The 24088-nt window shown below is 35.5% G+C and overlaps 3 protein-coding genes and 1 long non-coding RNA gene across 4 annotated transcripts; 3 read left to right on the forward strand and 1 right to left on the reverse strand.

The window, feature by feature from the left end:
- Positions 1-14972: 14972 nt before the first annotated feature.
- Positions 14973-16941, forward strand: LOC116166695. Its single transcript, XM_031481768.1, has 2 exons — positions 14973-15338; positions 16302-16941. The coding sequence occupies exons 1-2, from the start codon at positions 15138-15140 to the stop codon at positions 16860-16862; spliced, it is 762 nt and encodes a 253-aa protein (XP_031337628.1). The 5' UTR covers positions 14973-15137; the 3' UTR covers positions 16863-16941.
- On the reverse strand, positions 15349-17348 carry LOC116166701. The gene is made up of 2 exons (XM_031481781.1): positions 16935-17348; positions 15349-16267 (listed from the first exon to the last, which is right to left on the reverse strand). Exons 1-2 carry the CDS (start codon positions 17325-17327, stop codon positions 15965-15967), a joined length of 696 nt encoding a protein of 231 aa, XP_031337641.1. The 5' UTR covers positions 17328-17348; the 3' UTR covers positions 15349-15964.
- Positions 17349-21018: 3670 nt separating this feature from the next.
- On the forward strand, positions 21019-22251 carry LOC116174429. The gene is made up of 2 exons (XM_031492347.1): positions 21019-21559; positions 21803-22251. Exons 1-2 carry the CDS (start codon positions 21019-21021, stop codon positions 22249-22251), a joined length of 990 nt encoding a protein of 329 aa, XP_031348207.1.
- Positions 22252-23168: 917 nt separating this feature from the next.
- On the forward strand, positions 23169-23707 carry LOC116160931. Its single transcript, XR_004143359.1, has 2 exons — positions 23169-23526; positions 23578-23707. It is a non-coding gene; the product is annotated as an uncharacterized LOC116160931 (long non-coding RNA).
- Positions 23708-24088: the final 381 nt, after the last annotated feature.

Here is a 24088-nt window from a genome sequence, read left to right on the forward strand (position 1 = left end):
CGACAATTTGTATCCTTTATTGTCAACGAGTTTACAATATGTTATTGTTTTGTATCGTGGCACAATTTCGACAACAATACCACATATGTTGTACGAAACATATTCTCTTCGTAAAAGGCTGACACTTATAGGTTATACCTAGCATAATCTTCAAATGTGGCTTCCGATAATCCATTATGCTACAAATAATGCCTTGTGAATATGAAGGTATAGATACTTTAAATACAAACGAAAACCTTATTCCTGCTCATGCAGAATATTTGTATCAGCGACGGTATCTGTCGTTAAGTAACGTTGCCTGAACTTGCCAATGACTTCAGGTATTTTACAAGTTTATTTCATTCCATTTTATAAATATCGCACATATCTTGTCATAGGGGTGGATCAAGTTCCTGTATTAATTGTTTTTCAAATAAACCTACAAAGTTAAGCGTACGTAACCTGAAATCTCTCATTTCTAACCTAAGAAATGCTTAATTCAAAACAAAACTGACAGGTAGTATATACGAGATGGGCGGTTCTATTTTTAGTACATATGCAATTATGAACTTATACATATGCAATTATGAGAAATATATAGTGACATAAAGTAGTTGTAGATAAGGATTTTAGAGGAACCGATAATAATGCATATCATAATTCGCTAAAATATAGTGACGTTATTTGAGCGTTATTTAATAGTCGTAGATAAAAGAGTTTAATTGGTATACTAAAACACGGATCTAAACAAGGCTAAACCTAAAATACTTTTCCTTACAGTCAATATGGATTATTTTTATCTAAATTTATAGATAACAACTATATAACCAACTATAACATCACAATCTTATTGCAAGGCTTTGTAGGCCGAGAACCTCCATAAGACTTCCCACTTGGAAGACATTTTTCCCCACTAATAATTCTTCTTTGCTTGGATTATTTGTTCTCTGTTCTTCTTCTTATATTGGTTTCTTCTTTTGGTTAACCACTTTTTTTGTAAAGGGGGCACTACGGTCATTCTTCTCATGGAAAACATTAGTATTGCTTGCTATATGGCACATTGTTTAGCAAAAGTGATGGAAGAGTTTGGACTTAAGTCCATTCATGTGATACGTTATTAACCACTATAGCACTCCCAACACCGTTGTCAGTTTTGGATCCATCCGGGTATATAATTCTGCTCGGGGGATATTTACTGCCGATGCTTTGTAATTCCCATGGGTAAGTATGATCTTTCGTAGTTTCTTTTTCATATCCTTTTAGGTCTGTTCCTGTCATTCAAGATGTGGGAAATACTCTATCCAGCCTTTCTGGATATTTATGAATCTTACATAATAAGGGTGAGTAAGATCGCATTCGATGTGCAAATTTAAATTAGTGTTAAACATGATTATTTATTGGATAAAGCGGTAATGACATAATTTTTTTAACAAAGGAATTTGTTATTAATTGATTCCTTTTTGTCTCCAATAACGTATGGCTGCATTATACAGGGTGTTACACGACCGTTCGAAAAAAAAAAATCGGGTTGTAGAGGGCATCAAAACAAGCACTTTTTCCAAATAAACCGAGGGTCCAACGTGTTTCGTTTGGGAGCCACCCCCCAAAGAGTGTTGAAATCTGCATTTCTTCTTTAATTTTTTTCTCAGCAACCATAAGAGTTACAAAGTCGGGTGGCATGTCTTTGAATAGGTTTTTGGGTATGCTCTTTCCGATTTTGCAATTTTTTTTTTCAAAATTCCTACCCCTAAAGGGCGCACCCCTAAACTAGGGTGCAAAAAAAAATTCTGATTTCGACGAAATTTGGTATCTGGGGTTTTTTAACATGAAAATCACGAATCTGAAATTAGTTTTTGAAAATTCGAAAAAAAAAGTTCCACTGCAATTCTTGGCGGGACAACGAAAATAGAGATAATTCCACGAAATTTGTTGTGTACATACTAAACGAGTTAAGGAACAAAACTGTCGAACAGTTTTTTAAAATAACTTTTCAAACAAAAGTTATACTCATTTGAATGTTGGTCCTTCGGGTCGCGAAGTGTCCCAAGCCTACTAGTAAGCCAGGAGCGTGTTCTTTTGGAAGTTATTTTTCAACCTAAGATTATGAAAATTTTTGATCATAGTGAAAAAGTATCATACGGAAAGTGATTTGACTTTTTCCCCTACCTTATTTAGATAATAAATAATCGATCAGCGCTTTAAGATACCTTGGTAGGTGTTTTAATCGATACATCGAATTTTTTAATCATTTAATGACCGAATTAATTCCAAATAACAAAATATCGACTCAAACCGTTAATCTTTTGTTTTTGCGACATTGTCAACCAACACATGCGAAATTATGGCTTACTAGTAGGCTTGGGACACTTCGCGACCCGAAGGACCAACATTCAAATGAGTATAACTTTTGTTTGAAAAGTTATTTTAAAAAACTGTTCGACAGTTTTGTTCCTTAACTCGTTTAGTATGTACACAACAAATTTCGTGGAATTATCTCTATTTTCGTTGTCCCGCCAAGAATTGCAGTGGAACTTTTTTTTTCGAATTTTCAAAAACTAATTTCAGATTCGTGATTTTCATGTTAAAAAACCCCCAGATACCAAATTTCGTCGAAATCAGAATTTTTTTTTGCACCCTAGTTTAGGGGTGCGCCCTTTAGGGGTAGGAATTTTGAAAAAAAAATTGCAAAATCGGAAAGAGCATACCCAAAAACCTATTCAAAGACATGCCACCCGACTTTGTAACTCTTATGGTTGCTGAGAAAAGAATTAAAGAAGAAATGCAGATTTCAACACTCTTTGGGGGGTGGCTCCCAAACGAAACACGTTGGACCCTCGGTTTATTTGGAAAAAGTGCTTGTTTTGATGCCCTCTACAACCCGATTTTTTTTTTTCGAACGGTCGTGTAACACCCTGTATAAGCGGCCTAATTTTTGCAAGCAATTATTGGCGTGCGGACGAATTAGCTATACAACGGTAATAATTTGCGCCAGTATTAATGTTCGATAGATCGTGATGAGGCAGGCAAATTTTACCTTGTGTGCCCCATTTAGTGTGAGCTAGTACAAGGACCGTCAAGTAAGTTGCACTATTTTTTTAAAATTCGTGTGGATGGCGGGAAAAGTCTGGGAGTTGCAGAGAGTTTGTATCTGGGTGTAGTAGCAGCACTGTAAAATTCCTAAGTGTGTGTGTGTGTGTGTGTGTCAGTCAATCGAGTAAGCTATCAAGTTGCAGCAAGTACGGAGACTTGGTCTCACCCAGAGTCACTACAATTGTAGTAGATTTACTACAATTTAATGGTTTTAATACGTTACTACTCTTTTTTAGTATCTGATACATTTTTAATATTTCTACTACAATCTACTACATTTACAAATTACCTTTTTACTTCCATGAAACTCATGTTGTATTTTTATTTTCTTCGCAAAAAAAACCTTGCCACATGTCAACGTCCTAATTTTGCTCCCACAAGCCATGCCCTGTGCCCGTGTCCGACCGTCCGCGACTATTCGGCATTTCGGCAACTGCGTAGCTTGAATGAAATCACCATGTCGCGCGTCAAGGACGTCAAGGTTAATAATTGTTTAGTAATTTAGTTAGTCACTTCGAATCGAGTCGAGTTGCAACTTGCGTTCAGAAGTTCTAATATTTAGTTTTTGGTGTGTGTAATTGTAAATATTGTGTGTATTTTTTTTGTCATGGACAGGTACGTATCCAGCCAATCATTAAACTACATTACATGTTAAATTACATATTATATTAGCATTGTTTATTCATTTATAGTTGTTCCACCTAATGACCTAAGTTACTGATAAGTGCTGCCACATCGTGTTGAATTGTGGTATTATCTGATTATTCAATTGGTTTGTGTATAATACTCTAATTTAAATTATATCATCTCTTCCATGAGTCCTATAGAGCATTCGCACCTTAGTATGCAGTATGGGGTCTTATGGACTATATCCCTCCTTTACTAATTTGCGTCATTCTTCAATAACGCTATCCTTATTCCTTACCGCAATGATGCCAAACTTACATATGATTGAATTTAAGCTTTAAAACAAAATATAACGTCAAATCTTCTTGTATTGTCATTACGTGTGTGGTTCGTTTTTGTCTTTCGTATTTAACACATTTTATTGTCTCATTGCTTTAAAAATCGTTCTTTTAAGAACGCCTCCATCTCGTACTTTATATACAAGGTAACTTTGAGTGTTCTTGTAGAACCGTTATTTGATTTCATCTTTTTAGAATATCCCATTAAATGGAAGCCGAAGCTGAAGCTGGATCTGCTAACGTGAAACGCCATAAAGGAGAGTGTTTTAGCCGGAAGGAGAAACACCTCATTATCAACGTGCTGAACTATTTCTCGGGAACGATGAACGTTACTGCAGCTGTGAAAGAAGCAAGTAAAGCTTTATGTTGTTCTGAACGGAGCATCTATGCCATTAAAAAGGAAGACGGAAACGAAGGTGTATCAAGCCCGAAAAAACGCAAGCAAAGAAAAGGGAAACAAAGCAATGATCGTCTTCATGTGTATGATGAAAATGTGCAATCAGTTATTCGACGTAAAGTGCATAACTTCTTCATTACAAATATTCCACCAACTATGAACAGCATCTTAGCTTCCGTAAATGACGATAACGATCTACCCAACTTTAAACGCACCACATTATTCAATCTCTTGAAAGATATGGGTTTTGAATTTAAGAAGGTTGGCCGCAAGAGTATCCTTATTGAACGGGATGATATTATACGATGGAGACATAAATACCTACGTCGCATCAGGAAGTTGAGAGAAGAAGGTGCTTAATCTTTTTATTATATTTAATTGCAAATTACATAATATTTATATTTTAGGTAAAAATATTGTGTATACGGATGAGTCATGGGTTAACATTGGTCATTCGGTGAGCAGGGCGTGGCATGACACCACCGTTGAAAGCAATCGTCAGGCATTCATCAAAGGACTCAGTACAGGTTTAAAATCACCCACTGGTCTAGGGCCTCGCTTTGCGTTAGTACATGCTGGTGGTGATAATGGTTTTATTCCGGGCGCGGAACTGACTTTTCTCTGCAAAAAGAACACTGCTGATGCACACAACGAAATGGATGCAGACACTTATGAAAAGTGGTTTTTGAACAGCTTCTACCAAATGTGCCACCGAATTCAGTCATTGTTATTGACAATGCCTCGTACCACAGTAGAAAGTTGGAGAAGATACCAACAATGTCGTGGAGAAAAGAACACATTATAGATTGGCTTCGTGAGAAAAATGTACCGATTGAAGAAAATCCATTAAAACGAGACCTACTGGCTTCTGTTGCGCATGTTCGGCATCACTACGACAAAAATAAGCTTGATGTTATTGCACAAGAAAAAGGTTACGAGATTCTCCGTTTACCTCCATACCATTGTGAATTAAATCCCATTGAAATGGTGTGGGCTCAAGTTAAACATCATATCAAAATGAATAACAAAACATTTAAAATAAAGGACATGGAAGAATTAATAAAAATGGGTTATTCACAAGTTACGGTTCAAAATTGGCAACATTATGTCAATCACGTGAAAACTATCGAAGATGACATGTGGGCAGCAGATTATCTTCAAGATGATGTTGAAGAATTTATAATTCAAGTGTCGCAGTCATCTTCCGATGAATTTCAATTCGATTCCAGTGACTAATATGTATACTGTACATTTGTAAATTTTTGGGGACTTAATAAATACAAGCTGTTCTCGGCCACATTTGACAAACAATTACAACTTGTTATTAATTTACCTTTTTGACTTCTGAGGTTAGGTTAAAAAGTAATAAATAGTGTCTAAACTACCGTTTTACGGTGCAGTAATCGATCCTATAAGTTTGGCAAGCATGTACTGTTTCTCTATAAGCCCCATACTGCATACTAAGGTGCGAATGGTCTATAGTGAACATTCCTATACTTATTTACATAGATCAAATTACATTTAAAGGTAAATGCAAACATGTGTGTAGGCGTCTCTGAGAATTTATGTTATGTTAACAAATATTACGCACTATTATCAGAGATGGAATGTTAAATCGTAATTTGTAATTCAAGGCATGTTTTTTCTTGTTTAAGTAGCCCTTGCATACTTATACAGGGTGGATATTTTGTCTGGAACACTGACTGTATCTTTTTAATTATATAATATAGTAATTAATAACTTAAAAATGACAAGACCTCTAAAATAAACAAATATTTATGGTTAATTATTTATTTTTTTATTTCAGAGTTCTAGTAAAACCTACCAAACAGCAGGACAAGCCTGTGCAGGTTGAAAACATTGATGCTCATGCGTCAACATCAAAGTCAGGTCTTGATGTTGAAGTAATAAGCACTGATACTAATAGTGAAGATAGCGGAAATGATAGCAAAGACAACACTCCAATGAAAAAAAGAAAATTGAATTATAATCAAAAATTCAGGACTGGCTCTATCAGTTTAAGTGGCTTAAGAACTCTTCTAAATCAAAAGTAGGCCACTCATTTTGCACGGTTTGCAACAAGACTCTCACCAATAATTATTCCCATTTAAAGACATAAGCGCAACAAATACCACGAAAAAAAAATGAAAGCTATACAAATTTCAACATCAATACCAGAAATTTTGTTGAAACATTGAGAGCCAGATAATCTAAAAATACAAAAAGAATGTGAATTCAAAATGCTGGCATTTATAGCAGAACGCAATTTGCCACTAAAGTTAATGGATCATTTACCAGCATTTGTTAAGAATCTTTGCCCGGGCTCCAAAATTATAAAAAAACGTTCAGTGTGGAAGAACCAAGGCAAACCTTGTCACCAAGTACGTATTTGCCAAGGAACGCATAGCCCAAATTAATGAAAAAATGAGGAAATCCTTTTTTTCACTAATAATTGACGAAACTACAGACTTGGGGACTGTAAAAAGTTTGGTTATTGTTGTTAGGTTCGTAGAGAATTATAAAGCCAAAGATCATTTTTTAGGTTTAATAGAATTAAAAAGTTCTAACGCAGAATCTATAACTGCTAAAATTTTGGAAATTTTAGAGTTAAATAATGTTCCTTTTTCTACTCCTATGTCGTAAACATACCCAAAATGTCACCCTGTACTGCACGTCTAAATCGTTCATTATATCATACGGTTGCATAATGAAAATTAGAACTGTTACTTAATATATATATATATATTACGTAACAGGTTAAAGGTCAAACGCGAAATGTTAATTTAGTAGGTTGTCAGCCCTGCCTAATGAATGAAGTAACGTCAGATATTGTTGTTGTAGGTTATGTTTCACATTTTGTAAACTTCTTTGAACAGAATTACTCATAATTTGTTTAAACATTGCCATTTGTATGAGAATGGAGAATGGAGCCTGTACGTAATTTATTAGCCGTGCCCAATTATTTTTCATAATCGTAATGGGCTACTCAAGAATGGTTTGAAGCTGCGTTTAGTTAATTAAGCAAACTCTGTTGCTACTATTTTGTATTTTAGAAAACTACAATAAGTACTCGAAGAATTAATGGATGGTGCCAATTACGACTTGCATGGAACACGGAATAATGCACTTTAGAATACTGGGTAGTCCGATGCTTCCTTCCCGGGAAAACTCGTTAAAATATGCAGCGTTTTGAAGGCCTTAGTATTATCGATAGTTAGGTACCTAATACATTGGCAACTACAACAATAGAAATCGTTCAAAACTGTAATGAATAAGAGCACAAACACCACCTGAGCTAGTTAGGTAGTCATCTTCAACTTCAACACTTGTATCTTGTATCCTATTGGCTATTGCATCTATGGTGCTAAAATGAAACTCACATTGCAGTAAGGAATAGGGATGTAAAAACCCTGCAATACACTTCCAATCTAAGTAAAAAGTATTTATAAAATTCTTGCTCGCTGCGTGCATTCATGGAATATAAGTGAGGTTACGTTGTATTTTTTATTCCTTTTAAATAGACCTTGACACTTGACAGTTCTAATTTTTAGTTCGAAGTTCGAATATTTAGAACCAAATCAATCGTAATCTATCAATCTTTTATCAATTATATTCAAGTCGTAGAAAAAGTATAGTACATAATTCGAGTGCTAATGCCTATTACGCACTCGATTTTATTACAACACTCGCTCGCTGCGCTCGCTCGTGTCGCAAAATACTCGTGCGAAATAGGCTTCTTAGCACACTTATTATGCAATATACTATTAAATCATACGGAGCCATTAAAATTATATTTTCAAGGTGCTGTATTAGTAGTTACAGTCTTGCGAAACTATTTTAAATTCCCTAAACAGTGGAGTATACAAGTTATACTTTTACTTTTTAAATTTTGTTTTAGATTTGATTAATAAAATGAACCTAATTTTTCAGTCAGACAAACCAAAGATAACGTCTCTCTTTCAGAGCATATGTAATCTTTATATAAGGTACTTTTACGATGCTTTATAAAACAAAGTGTAGTTGATTGTGCTCCTTTAAAAGACATTGACCCGAAAGACAACAAAATTCAGCTAGACCCTTCGTCTATGTATTTCGGGGCGTACGTTGAAGAATATGTAGAAAAAAATAAGGATATGTTAACAGAAGATGATATACAAAGTTTTAAACATAAATGCTTGGCATTTTATACAGAGCTGTGCACTCAAATTAAAAATCTTTTTCCTTTTGAGAACACATTAGAAAATTTAATACCTTGACATTCTCAATGAAACTGACTAGTATGATCGTATGCTGTATATTTGTTTTAACCATACTGTCGGTACCTACGTTATATTTACGTAAATATATTATATATTTATAAAACCAGTTATGTTTTTGTTTACTTTTTAGAATTTTAATTTTTATTTCATGTACGTTATTTTTTATTTTTATTTTGTTACTATTAAAATATTCGTATTATTTTAGAATTATATTTTAGTTTTTGAGTTACAATAAAAAGAAAATATTGCCAACGCCTTTTTTTAAACAACAAACATTTTTTAAAAATCTGCTACATTTTTGTCTGATCTACTACAATTTCAAGAGTCAATTACTACATTAGTTTTACAAAAACTGGCAACGCTGGTCCCACCGCTGATTGCGAACAATAAAATGCAACTGAAATTAATCGAGTTGTGTAGTATTTATGCCGACCACATTATGTCAAGACAAATGAGAACAACGAGGCGAGCACCCTCTCACTTCCCGCGTCCAGACTGTTGTCGAACATGTTTGAAGGGTCATTAACACCGATCGGGGGCTAACGCCTAATGAAATGATAAACCATGGTTCTTCATGATATTCCATGTAAATGTTCCTTAACCTATGTCAATTATATTAGTATGCAGGAAATGCTGATACGTCAACCTTGCCAACGATGTACTCAATATAGTTTTACTACCGTTGCAGCTACTTCCTGCTAGTAATGTAGTATACGCATTTCCTTATTATTCTGCATTTCCTTGTTATTCTTGGAGATTATATTTCCTTAATTCTGGCGGTCACTTTAAATCTGTTCTACATGAACATGTTGGCCCGCCAGCAGTAAAGAAAGTTCTGCCACAACCATATAAAATTTACAAGCAGTGCTGATAGTTATGGCAACACTGCGGCGAGGGCCGATTTCCTAATTCAACTTGGCAGATTTCAAGTGTATTTTACATGTGTTCTGGGTGTAATATTCCTATTTACCTGTTTTAACAGAGTGAGATTGCGACCATTTGCGTTACTCCGTATTGAATCAACAGAAATTATTATTCAGGTAAGTTGCTGAACGAAATTATATCGATTTGTTGTCATAACCGCTAAATAAAGCAGGTACTTGTATTTGTTCAAGTTTCGCCGAAAAAAAAATCCAAGTACAAGTTAGTTCCCATGGAAATTGATAGCAAAACTGGAGCGACAGCAGCATTTGTAGTGCCGAGCAGTGGCAACCTTCTAATGAAAACAAAAAAAATGTAGAGGGCGAAAGTGCTGGGTATCTCCTCATTAAACGAACGGTAAGTATTATCTTGAAAGAATACAATTATTATTTTATTAGTTTGTATTTCAGGTATTCTAGCACGGACATGTCAAGTCGATTTTCTGAAGGAACCTTCTGGCTTATTCCCACGAGCACACGGTATGGGAATTTAAAGTCTGGGGCTTCGCTCTGCAAAAGCTTCGTACCTAGACCCACTGGAGTAGCAACCGGCTTACAGTTTGCCATTCCTCGCACCAGCAAGTCGTAGATAAAACCTCGCTGATGCATAGCTACTTTACCGTCCATTTACCGAAATTCAGCAGTGTTGACATCCCCCAGGTGCTTCACATCGAACTCTTTCGACAGAAGTTCATCGACTTCGGAGATCTATATGAAAAACACATTACGATGCAATTATCAATAAACAGCGGTTCCGAATTTTAAAGTCAAGTACAATTTTATTGTCCAGTTTTGTAAATGAATAAAATATATGTATATTTGTAAGCTACCGAGAATACTTTTTTACGATGCCACAAAAATATTGCGTACCAGGTTGTAAAAGGAACTACCTCTCTTCGAAAGAAACCTAGGTCAGTACGCTTTCTTTCCCAAAAGATGAAATCAGGCGTATTCAGTGGCTTCGTGCTATACCTTGTAAAGACTGGACACCTTCATCTGGGGCTTGTGTGTGTATAAAAATCGACTTTGAACAATTCAATTTGCCTGATGGTGCAATTAATAATATGCAACTGCGATGTCCAAGATTATAAGAAAATCCTGTGGCCCATTTTTTTAACGAAGGTAAGCTGCCTAAGTATCTGTCTTCGGTATTAAAACACCAAGGGGAAACACAGAAGAGGAAAAATGCCATTTTTCAAGAAGCAACAAGACGCCATTAAAACTTTGATCGGCCCTCCGATTGACTTTGGACAACGTTGCCAAACTTCTCAGCATGGCTTGTAATCATAGACGGCTGTGGTTCTCCGTAGTCCAGTCCCGCTGTATTCGACTGCAGTCATTAGATGGCTTGTTGAATCGTTTCAAAATTGGCGAATCTTGTGAGTATTGTTTTTTTTAAAATTCATACTATATTAATATCTAGTTCAAGCTCTTTGTATGCAAACAGGCGAAAAAGAAAAGCGGGACAGGATAAACGTTTAATGGGGCACATTAGCCATCTCCAAAACAAATCTCTCTTTTCTTAGTGTTTAGCTTAAGTTGTCCTTCTCGGTAGCAGACAATTGTCGCCAAGGAGCTGATGTTTGCTTCTGATCAAGGCGTCACATGCTCGGTACTCGGTAGATCACCTGCCTCGCGACAGCCACAGACAACACATTATACATTTTAATTTTATAGAAGTATATCAGTTATACCATTTTATTTTAAAATAGCAATTGTTAGTGATGTACATCCAATTTTTATGTCCGAATTTAATTTATAATTACGTATATTACATGCAGAAATAACGGGCGATCAAAAATGAGTCGCTTTTTAAGTACGATTTCTCATTGTAAAAAAAAATTCCAAAGATGATTCGACAGCAACTCATTTTTGATCGCATGGTATATGACAACTATGGGTTATAATAATTTTTATGTTTAGAGGGCAACTTTACAATAAATTCATTTATAACACAAAAGTATTCAGCATGCTTTTTTCACACACTTTTGATATTGATTTGTTATATCATTGTTGTTATTGTTTTGGTCCTTAGCATTTGTCATAGGTAAAAAATACAAAAAGGTTCGAGTTTGGTATATCAAGTAGTTACCGTCGATTTCTGTAATGTAAGTTTAAATAATCATTGTAATTAAATACTGTGTCACTTTTGTCAGATTTGGTATAAATTTAGTTATTTTTATAAAATTAATACTATTATTAATAAAGAATATTTACCGTTTAAGTAAATTGTTAAATTACGTACTAACAGGTCGCTGTTAACTTTGCTTTTTAGTTTATCTATTTCACTTATAACACTTCTCGTTTATTTAAACATTTCAACTTACCATTTAGTACTGATCCCGTGGATGAATATTATAAAACCTTGTAAAACATATCAAAGTCAAAGTTTTATTTAGCCACTAATCACTACAGATAATATAGGTGACCTAAAATAATTCATACGCACAGTTTCTATATCTATAACCTGTAGTTTCTTATACGTTTCCACAATTTATTTATAACGAAAATTGGCTCGAATTATATCCATCATATCCAAAAGCACAAAAGATATCAACTGTAATACAGAATTTACGATATTCCAAGACCCCGGCAAGCTATTAAAATAGTTGTTTTTTTTACGTTTATTTATTAGACAATGTAATGTAGAATTTCTACGGAATTTATTTGAATGCTTTTTTCTTTAATATATTTTCTCTATAGTTAAGACCATGCGATTTTTAATAACCATAGAAAAAGGGAAAAAGGGCCTTTATAGCTGTTACCAGCTATACAGGGAACATTGCAAAAAATGGCAAACAACAGTGGAGACCTGCTGGACCACTATTAAGTTCGTGGTGGCTGTGGGTCACCAAAACAAACATAGATAAATTACAGTCACATACAACAACCCGGTGGAGACCTAATAGTATAGGGTGGACACTTCTCATTAGCAGGTTTACCTTGGGATTTCGGGAATATTACTATTATTATTAAATGAATAATCGCCTCCAAATCAAATATGGAAGAAAAGAACCATACTATTCAGTCATCGCTATTTAAACATTATTCGAGTGTCCTATCCAAATAAAGAACGTTCGTATTAAAATTTACTTAAAAAAAGTTGTGACTACTTAACCATGCAATCTAAATTAGTATTTACGAAGAGAAAAAAGGCCGAAATTTTGAGTTTCGGTTGCACCTAATGGATTTAGCACTTTATTCGCGAAATGTAGGTATGCATTATTTCATATGCTTTTGAGGACGCGCTTTTATAATATTACATATTTAGTAGTAAGACTTGATTGGCTTACTGATGCTCTCGCCAGTACTATATGACTTTATCAAAGAGCTTTGTACAGAACCACATAATAGCGATTACTCGTGCAATCTACAAGATAATATCTAGATAATATAATGGTAGTACAAGGGTTTTAGCGAACTAAACGGATTCAATGAGCGAAATGAAAAATATATTAACAAACATATATTCGTAAAATTGATATTTCCTTTTACTTATTTATTATGTATTTAACCCAGGATTTAAATTTATATCTTGTTGAAATGAGCAATTGTATTTATTGCTCGATGTATTTACCTTAAACCTTTAAGTAATTTCTAAAGCAGATTAAAGCACCTTTATTTTATAGCATATATTAAATTGACAATTGAATTACGATATAAAATGACGTTCAGGACATATGGCAATGCTGTTTCCATCTGTTGCGTATCCGCGTATCGTATCATGTCACCATATCGTTTCATATCTGCAACGGCTTAACTTAGCGCAAGATTATAGATATCCGTATCAAAAGCCCGAACGGGGTGCTTACTGTGATACGAAGTAATGCAATAGTCCACATCATGCAACGATCGCAATTTATCCCGTCCAAATATGAAAAAATCCGTATCGTATCATCTCTTTGATTTTTCGGCAAAAAACGACATGTTGCGTATCTTTGTATCATATTTTGGAATTCAACGCTGCAACATTTCTACGTATCCACTGATACGCAACGAAGATACGATACGCGGATACGCAACAAATGGATACCCACCTTAAGATTGCTATTTTTTACGTCTACATTAAATTCAAAATAGTTTTGTATTATACACGACGATTAATCCTTAATATCGAACTCTACGTTGATATTCACCTGTTTTGCGATTATAATGAGCGATGTTTCTAGCGATAATTCAATTCATGAACTTTAAGTGATTTCCAAGAGTATACCAGATCTTTCTACGTCCTCGAAGGCCATTACACCAATCTTTGGCTATATGATAGGCCATTCACACCCTCTCTCCTATATCCATGCTATAGTAAAGCAATAAGAATAACGAGCCAGGCTTTCAGGCTTCATTTGAAGTTTAGTCCATACCGTGGGTGAGATCGTCTATGTGACATTCAGCAGTTCCGGTACAGGCTGGAATTATCTTGGAAAGAAGGGAGATAGATGTCGGGAATCATGACCATGACCAAGATCATGGAAAGAGGCCCAGCCGAATTGCAGATATACTCTAGATATGGCGTGGACCTGTACTCAATTGGGGACTTTTGAGTCACCCAAAATACGAAATGTGTGGGGCAAAGCATTCCATAATATTATATTGGAAGGCACGATCATTGCCGCACCGTTAATAGCAAAATACCAAGATTGGAGCAAATCTGCTATGATTGTGGAAATTCATCTTTACAAACAACTATTATATACCTGTCGTGATACATTTTTAATGAATGAGACTCCCCACAAACTGGCGTTGGAATCGATTTTAAAAGTTTCGATTCATGTCCGCAACCGTGCTTAATCCACGTGTAGTATGACATAACAAAAGATAATGTCGATGATCTAGGGAGAGATGCCCTTGAATACTCTTTGTAAATACCACGGTAATAATACCAGATGCTCAAATGTGGTTGAAGAGTCTCGGAATCCCATTCAGCAGCTACTTTACACAACTTGTTGGTAGCATGATCAACCACATCTTAATCACAACACGCTACGATTCAGCTTGTGGAATCCCAGTAGAATTTGGCGCTCCTGATCTTAGTAGTGTGACCTCGCCAAAGATTTGGTTTTACAATCTACTCGAATAGGTACCTTTACACCAGCCCGCTTTCATGCGAGTTTGGCATGTGCCGTCCCAATCGCAAAGGAAAGAACGTCAGTGTAGATGCGATGTAAGCGCGCAAGTTTGGAGCGTGTTTGTTACTGTAGGTTTATCGCGCGGTAAAAGAGTGTCAGTTTCGTTTACACTAAAAGTTCTCTCGCGTACGATTCTCATTCAGAGTTGTTCAAACTGTGCACTGTGCAATATGACGCAAGACTCAAGATACTGGTCGAAAGAGTTGGTAACCAGTTTCATTGAGATGTACCAATCTTATCCATTCTTATGGAAAATAAAGTCTAAAGATTACACCAATAAAAACCTAAAAAATGCTGGATATGACCAATTACTTGAACTTTGCAAAGGGGTGAATCCCCAAGCTAATCGGGATTATGTGATTAAAAAAATTCAAAGCTTCCGCGGGTCTTTTCGAAAGGAAATGAAAAAAGTTTTGGATTCTAAAAGGAGTGGAGCAGGAGAGGATGATGTTTATGTACCCACGCTGTGGTACTACGATTTATTATTGTTCACTGTGGATCAAGAAATGCCAACCCAGAGTATCAGCAATACTGATGAGGAAGAAGCGCTTACTGAGGAAATGACAGTGGGTGATACAGATAAAGAAAACGATCCATCTCAGGTAATTATAATGCAAATCATATACATATATTTTTCAGTATTTATTAAGCTTTTCCCTTTGCTAACATAGCATCTTGCCAATGAACTTTGCCTTCTGAATTGAAGTATTTCGTATACTTGTCACGGTTAGTTTTAGCGGCCACTGTGGAATTTTTTTGTCCAGCACTTTGTAAATTGGGAAGTTTTTCACCATCATTCCTCCAGTCACCCATGTGTACTTCATGATTTACCAAATCTTCTTGATCAAATGATGTGGGCGTTACATAAGAAGTTCCGCTTTTACTCAAGTAATTGTGTAGGGCACAAATAGCCAGAACAACGTAGTTTATGCGTTGTGGATCCGTGATATGTATAGCCGTATGCAAAATGCGGAAACGTGCAGCTAACAAGCCGAAAGCGTTCTCAGACACATTTCGCGCCCGGGATAATCTATAATTGTAAATTCACTTTTCATATGAAAGATCTCTTTGTGGGAACGGTTTCAAAAAATTTTCATGTAACGAACACGGTTCATCGCCTAGAAAAACAAAATTAAGCTTTCCCTTTGTTTCATCTTGATCCGGCAAATTTAGTTGTCCTGCATTAAATAACATGTATGTAATACATAAGTAATGTTTTAATATTGCTTTATAACAAATCTTTTTTACCTTCTATTAGTTTCCTATGAAATTCAGTATATTCCAGAACACCACCATCTGAAATTCTCCCATTTTTTCCAACATCTACGTAAATGAATTGGTAATCTGAGTTTACTAGAGCCATTAAAACAATACTATAAAAATTCTTATAATTATAATATTTGGCCCCTGTGTGAGGAGGAGGTACAATCCGTATATGCTTTCCATCGAAAGCTCCCCCGCAGTTTATAAATTGCCATTTACTTTCAAATCCTTGCGCAATGTTACACCATTCTTGTTTTGTTGTGGGAAACTGTAAAAAATAATACGGTTACCTTACCTTACAGGAATCAGCGGAATCAGCCCGATCTTCCACCACTAATGCAACATTACAAGCAAACTTAAGACAGTCAAAACCATGCGCACCCAAGCAAACCGGGAAGGCAAGTGCTAAGAAAAGGCATACTGACTTCATGGATTATTGCATGAAACAGTTAGAATCCAGTAATGATGTAGATGAATACGATGCAGTAGGGATTGCGTGGGGAAAGAAATTAAAGAGAATGGATCCAAGACAAGCAATTTACGCAGAAAGTTTAATAAATAAAATAATAATGGATGGAATGTTGAAAAAGTTGACGGAAACAACAAACATTTACGATGAAAGCAGATCATCTACATCGACACCATTTCCCGAATTTTCACCTTACACTGTATCATCAGACAACTCCTCTCCACAGTTAACAGTATCGAATATCGAATCTACATCTACACGATTTCCGCAATTTTCATCCTTCACTACTGTGTCATCAGAGAACTCTGCTCAACACTGTACATTATCTAATGTCGAAGAGACGGACCCATGCACAAGAACCTATTATCAGAACGTTGCAAACTTTTTGAAGTAATTCATAGATACTATGTACGAGTATTTAAGCATTTTATTAAGTTCAGAAATATTATATCTTTCATATACTTACCTTAAGATGTGTTTTTTTGAGAACTTGCCATATAGCTTTGCAAGTTTCGGGAATGATTTGACATAATGATGATGGCGAAATTCCAGTTGTAAATTTTAAGTCTTCAAACGAACGACCTGTAGCTAAATAGCGCAAAGTTGCTGTGAGCCTTTCTTCAGCACTTATACTTTCGCGCATAATTGTGTTCTCTTTCGATATTATAGGTGAAACTAACTCTAACAAGGCACTAAAGGTTGCCGAATCCATACGCAAGTAATTTTTGAAATCGTCAGGATAATTTTCGCGCAATTCTTTAATTAGCGGCATATGACCATGTATATTCCGATCTACCATCCATTTTTTGACCCAAATTTTTTTTTTATTTCCTGGATGCGACAAATACGCCACTGCCATGCAGAGCGCCACTTTCAATTTACGTTCTCTGTTATGTCTATACATCTTCTGTAGATCAAAATAACACTAAAACGACTAAAACCGTTTAGAAAGATTTTAGAAATTCTGAAACTCCACCCGACATGTTAATCCCGCGTGAAAGTTGACGTTTTTCGATTTACACTAACAGGTTTATCCCTTCACGTTCCGGAATGCGGGAAAGCATGTCGAACTGGAACGTTTAAATTTTAAGCTATAAACTCTTGGAACGCTACACTCTTGGAGCGCCACTGGCGTGCGAGATGTAAAGGTACCTAATAAGGTGGTCGTTGGACCAAACAAAATGGAATTCCTTGGACACATTGCATGAGGATTACGCCTACACTGTGACGAAGCGAAGATGCTTAGATTAGCACTATTCCCAGTATATCCCGTTAACAGCACGAAATTGTTCATTTCTAGAATGAAAGGCGGCCAATGAGTTGTTTCAGCTTTGAACTGGCCCATCTCATAAATTTCACTGACTACATGATTGTCAAGTACAAGTCCCAAGGTGGACGATACTTCATGCATGATGATAGAAATTAGTTACGCCATAAAACTTCAGATGAAGTTTATACAGTTAAAGTGTGTACTTGAACTTAGCTTTGTTTATTTAATTCGTTCAATATTCAATTGTTATTTAGGCATTATAGTATAGATTTTGGTCATTGTCACATGATTTGAAAATGACACGTGTGGAAATTATGTGCTAGTGAAAAATTGGGTTTCATTGAAGCATCCGTTTGGTTTGGTTTGCGGAAAATAATTGGAAGACTTCCTTGATGGCGCTTGGCGGGATGTAATCGATTGCTATTTCATCAATATCTGTGGATTGGAACCACGCGGCACGGTTGGTCGGAGAGATTACACATTATTCGTTTTCATCTACTTTCATTTGACTAATCCGCTTGTCCGCGAGTCCCTTTTAGATATGGCTGTTGTTTGTATCTTGGGGTGTATTTTACCGGAAGAACCGGTGGGACGAAAAAACCGTTGGGAGCTAGTTCAAGTTCCCGGAGGCGCATGAACTCCTCTTGGGGGTCGCCTGTGTCTGTGTAAGTTGCATTTGGGGGCCGTAACTTCAAGTTCAAGGATTACAGCCATTTCATTTTGCTCGCCAAACGTAGGGCATTGCAGTTATTTTTTGTGTATGCTCCTTTTTTGCCGGGATCATTACACACAGCATTTTATTTTGGCGCCCAGCGAGGGGGGGGGGGGGCTGCTGTTATTTTTTTTCTGTATGGTCCTTTTTGTCCAGGTTCATTACACATAGCAACATATTTATTGTTCGTGCAACCACATTTTCTTTTGGTATTTTTCGTTTACTTAGGTATAGTAGGTTCCGCCCAACGTGGAACCAGACTCGTGCCCACTGAGCGAAAAGGCGAGAAGAACGGGTGCGCTGTTGAAACATTCTAGGCGAAGGCCACACGGAGAAAAAGTGAGGTAGCATGGTAGCGCCAGGTATCTTCGTATTTGCTTATTATTATTCTGCATCGGCTATTAGACAAGTTAGCGTTGCACCGTGTCAACTCAAAAATTTTCGGATGATTGTAGTTGTAGCCCACTAATGCAATAGTAAGGTCACAATCAACGACTAAAGTGCAATTGGTCTCACTACTCACCTTCGGTTTTATATAGCAATCCAAACGGCCGAATCCATTAAAATTAAAATACGGAAATGCAATTGCCAACATTAAACAACTGATAAATGACTATTGATAAAAGTGAAAATATTGTAAATTGGATTGACACAACAGACCTAAAACGCCTGTTTTCATTACTTTATTGGAATTACATTAACAGTACACCATCACTTAAAACTTGCGGAACCAGAATCTAACTATGGTCTTTCAATGAAAAATATTAACTCTTCGTCAGGAACAGGACTAAAGGTTTAAGAAACATAATTCATGTAGGATATATAAGTAAAGAAACCCTCTATCCATGAATGTCTGAACCAGTGTTGCCAGGTCTACCGATTTTTCGGTAGATCTACCGACTTCAGCAGTAATCTACCGATCTACCGATTCTGCATACATTTCTACCGAATTTTAAGACTTCACGGTGAAAAACAAAAATAACATTAATTTTCATATCCATATCGTATCTTAGTGGCGGCTTGTCCTAAAGGGCACAAGGGCACGTGCCCACTTAATCACCTAGATAAACGGCGGAAATAAATTAGCACGTCAGTCAACGATTTAATTTTATTTTTACGTACATTTTCATTTATAACTGATAGTATCAAACTTTCCTTCCGCAGGCAAGTTAGACGTGTCATTCCTCCTTTCTGGCATTCCGCTCTTATCATCAAGTTCGTAATTGTATTACCTTACCGTCACATCCTTTGCTAAATTGCTATTAATACCCTGATATACGTTTGCATTTGCACTTTTGCAGTTTTACACTTGCATTCATACATATAACATAGGTACAAAAAATTGCCTTCAAAAATCAAAATTGAAACGAAAGCGAAACGGAAGCAAGAACTTCATCTCATCTTCCAAATCTTGCCGATTTTACAACTGCTTGTACCTACTTGAGTTTATTTATACGTTATAACTATTTAAACTTTAAAGTTTTCCTTGGGTACTTCACATAAAATAGTGACCGAATGTGAATACGGATCGGGTCTTCGGGTGCTGCAAATAAACTCGCTAATAACCCTATCGTTAATTACTTTACTAATTAGTGTCATCCGTGTCTGATCCGGTATCGTATTCGTATACACAGACATTTCGTCAAGCTGCATTTCTATTTGGTTTTACTTCTAATTCTGATTTTAAAAAAATGAGCAGTTCCGGAAGCGATTACGATTCCAGTGAAGATCGTGGTCATACCAGTGCCAGTGTTGGTAAAAAGCGGAAATACCAGCAAACATACAAAGAAGAATGGGAAAAAATTCCCGGCTTACAAGGATGGCTCAGTGTGAGCACAAAGGGAAATCTTTTTGGTTTCTGCAAATGTTGCTTCAAAGATATTAATATAAAAAGTGGGAAAGAGGCTCTACATAAACACAGCGTATCTAAATCTCATCAACAGAGCGCCAAAGGTTTAAAAAAGCAGCCTACGATCAATACATTTTTGGTTGCTGGCAAAAGTAGGAAGAAATTTGAAGATAGTGTTAAAGAAGGTAAATATATTGTCATTAAAATTATATACCAAATACAAATTAAATAAATTGTTGTCGTTTTTGTGCATAATTACTTATTTTTGATCTTGGGTTGTAGGCGAAATTCGACTGGCTGCTTTTGCAGCGGAACACAACATACCATTCAATTCAATGGATCACCTGATTAAGACAATTTCATCGGTTTGTCCCGATTCAGAGATCGCTAAGCAGATTTCCTGCGGCAGAACAAAATCAACTGCCATAGTCAAGAACGTTTTGGGCCGTGAAAGTTTCGACAGATTGTGTGCGTGTCTAAGGGTAACTAAATTTTCCCTCATCATTGATGAGTCAACAGACCACAGTTGTACAAAACATCTTGCGATGATAGCAAGGTTTTTTGACAACAATAAAATTGTTGATAAATTTTTGGCTCTAATCGAAGTTTCGGCAGCGGATGCAACTTCCCTATATAACCATATTACGAACTTTTTTGAATTAAATAATATTAGTTATAAAGACAATATGATAGGATTTGCTGCAGATGGCGCAAACGTTATGATGGGGGGAAATCACTCCGTAATGAAATTACTAAAAAATGACATCCCCAATTTATTTGTGATGAAGTGTATTTGTCATTCATTTCATTTGTGTGCTTCAAAGGCCTGTGAAAAAATACCTAGATTTGTAGAGGATCTCACTCGAGATGTATATAATTACTTTGGTTCAAGTCCAAAACGCTCTGCCGAATTAAAACAATTTCAAATGTTTTGTAACGTCAAAATGCACAAAATTCTACATCCTTCTCAGACGCGATGGCTGTCAGTTCATTTTGTGATAGTTCGAATTTTAGAACAATATGGCGCTTTGCAATTGTTTTTCACAGATGCGGTAAATCAAAATGATGTTATAGCTGCAGAAAACATTTTACAAAAATTAAGAGATCCGACAACAAAATTATTTTTGCAATTTTTAGAATTTGTCTTACCTTATTTTAATAATTTGAACAGAGAAATGCAATCAGAAAATCCCAAACTGCATCTTTTATACAAAAATATCACAACTATACTGAGAACCCTTTTTGATTGCTTTATAAAAAGAAACTATTTATTAGTTACTCCCCTGGAAGATGTAGATTTCAGAAATCCTAGAAACTATTTACCGATTGAGGAAGTTTATTTTGGTAGTAATGTGCATAAAACAATTCGCGAAATGGACTTTACTGATAACCAGTTGCAATTATTCCGTCTTCGTTGTTTAGAGTTTTATGTTGAAGGCTGTGGTCAAATTTGTCAAAGATTTAAATTAAAAGACAATCCGTTAAAAATGTTTAACTTTTTAGACCCTGTTGTAGTAAAATCTGGATCTCTTGCTTCCATTAATGACATACTTATGTTGTTTCCGAATATCGTAAATCCTGAGGACTTACAACGTATAGATAGTGAATGGAGGCTATTGAGAAACACAGAAGAAATTTCAAATTTTTCTAACGATGTCATGACCTTTTGGCTAGAAGTACAAACGCTAAAAAGAGGTGATGATACTTTAGTTTTTAAAAATCTGGTTAATTTTGTTTTTCAAATGTTGACCCTCCCACATTCGTCGGCTAATGTGGAACGTGTTTTTTCACTAATCCATATATTGAAAACTAAGCAACGAAATAAATTGTCCACGGAAACGATTTCTGGATTATTGCTTACAAAGGCGCTGATAGGTCGCGACGAATGTTATAGTTTTAATATAGACGGTAAGCTAATTTCTGGTATGACGAACTCAAACCTATACCAATAGGTACCTGTTTTCCATTTATCTATTATACTTACCTTATTACCTATTAAATACAGTTTTCTTGATTTTATAAAATGTGTGGATTTTTTACGTTTAGAAAGTTTGTTTTATTTCATTTTTTAGCAATTTTAAGTTATGTTTTGTTCTGTTTTTAAATAAAATTGATAAATTGGATATTTCCACCTTTTAATTAGTAATTGTGCATTATGTATTCCCGTTAAAACCAAATCTACTGAAATTCTTCGAAATCTACCGAAAAATGACGAAGCAGTCTACCGATATTAATTAGTCGGACCTGGCAACACTGGTCTGAACAAAGAAAAGCAACATATTTGTGAAACAGTATTAAAAAAGATTAGAAAAACAATTTCCCGTGTGACTTGTTGATCATATCCATTTGTGGCGTGCTTACTGCTGCAATCACGCAGGATATCAAAAATTGAATTGCAAATTAATATTTTACGTATGAATGCCATTAATGTAGGCGATGTAATCATTTTACAATAAAAACAGTTGGAATTAAATCGATTTTGTAAATGTACCGTAATTACTACTACATCCGGTTGAACGGAGAGGGAATACTTTCATTAGCGAGAACTACACAAAAATTTGTGTACAATGAATTGCAAGAAATGCTTGCAAGTATATTCTTTGCAATTGCTTTTTGCAAGTTCTGGTAGAAGTATCTCTGCACTTAGTAAAATGACACCACCAGTTTTTAATATCAAGTCACGATTGCTCGTCGTTACTGTTCAAGTTGGATACATCACCGTCTACGGCGCGACTGTAGCTGGAAATAATTCATTTTCCAAAAGTAATAGCGCACGACTTTATTTACAATAAAAGTTACTGTCTACACAAATATAACAATTCGAAATGACGATAAATACGTTTCGATTAATACGACTATAAAAATAACGCAATAATACTTGTAACTTTAATGTCTAAACAGAAATGTTCTCCTCATTCGAACTCGACTGACATATTTCACACACATAAAAGTTGGAAAAATTGTCAATTCAGGCAATAAAACCGAAAAGTTTTATAAGTTTCTTCTTTAACCGAAGATCGAGAATAACAACTACTGGCGCCGTGAAGCTGTAAACAAAGTGATCAATATCAGATACCTGCAATCCATAACTGGACGAAAACATAAAAGTTAGTTTGAAATTGTTCTCTTTCGTACTTACATTTCCATATTAGCTTGATAGATATGTTCAGATCGAATCAGAGGATTAAGTTGATTAATTTCTTACACTGGCAGACAGTTTTCGACACGTAATTTTACAAGAAGTATTGTTCGCACTTATTCATTATAATATATTTCAGATACCATAAACTATTCGTTCAAAAGAAGTTTATATCAATTAAGCACCACTTGATGACTGGAATATACGTAGCCGTATTATTATTATATGTTCACTGATGGATGTATGTACTATATAAATAATAAAATAAACCATACATTGTTTTGATGGATACTTTTAACGACGTGGATGTACATAATTTTTAAAACAAACATCTTAAATGCACACTTTCAATAATTTCTACAAAAATGAGATAAAAAATTACTGGAAACAAACATAGTGTAACCCACTACATTTAGCATACGCCCACTTTCCGCAAACAGTAGTTTTGGGGTACCTAATTTTTCCCTCACTGATGCCCCTTATTGACTAAGAGTAACGACCATCACCACTAATCAATCAACCAGCCAGCCGACATATGTACAAACAAATATTAAACCATATCATTTTAAAACAGGAGCCTCGCCCGTTCAGAACGACAAGGGAAAGAACAACGGGTTACCCGAATTATTTTAAGTAAAGGCTCAGTTCAC

This window comes from Photinus pyralis, unplaced genomic scaffold, assembly GCF_008802855.1.
Source record: "Photinus pyralis isolate 1611_PpyrPB1 unplaced genomic scaffold, Ppyr1.3 Ppyr1.4_LG1, whole genome shotgun sequence".
Classification (NCBI taxonomy): domain Eukaryota; kingdom Metazoa; phylum Arthropoda; class Insecta; order Coleoptera; family Lampyridae; genus Photinus; species Photinus pyralis.

What these genes read in the sequence shown, in the direction of transcription:
- LOC116174429 (XM_031492347.1), top strand. Translation starts at nt 21,019, where the DNA reads ATGATGGGGGGAAATCACTCCGTAATGAAATTACTAAAAAATGACATC. An exon ending in TTTTGATTGCTTTATAAAAA is followed by an intron (nt 21,560 to 21,802) that starts GAAACTATTTAT and finishes TTAACTTTTTAG; the next exon opens with ACCCTGTTGTAGTAAAATCT.
- LOC116166695 (XM_031481768.1), top strand. Translation starts at nt 15,138, where the DNA reads ATGAAAAAAGTTTTGGATTCTAAAAGGAGTGGAGCAGGAGAGGATGAT. An exon ending in AAGAAAACGATCCATCTCAG is followed by an intron (nt 15,339 to 16,301) that starts GTAATTATAATG and finishes CTTACCTTACAG; the next exon opens with GAATCAGCGGAATCAGCCCG.
- LOC116166701 (XM_031481781.1), bottom strand. Translation starts at nt 17,327, where the DNA reads ATGGCAGTGGCGTATTTGTCGCATCCAGGAAATAAAAAAAAAATTTGG. An exon ending in TCAAAAAAACACATCTTAAG is followed by an intron (nt 16,268 to 16,934) that starts GTAAGTATATGA and finishes TATTTTTTACAG; the next exon opens with TTTCCCACAACAAAACAAGA.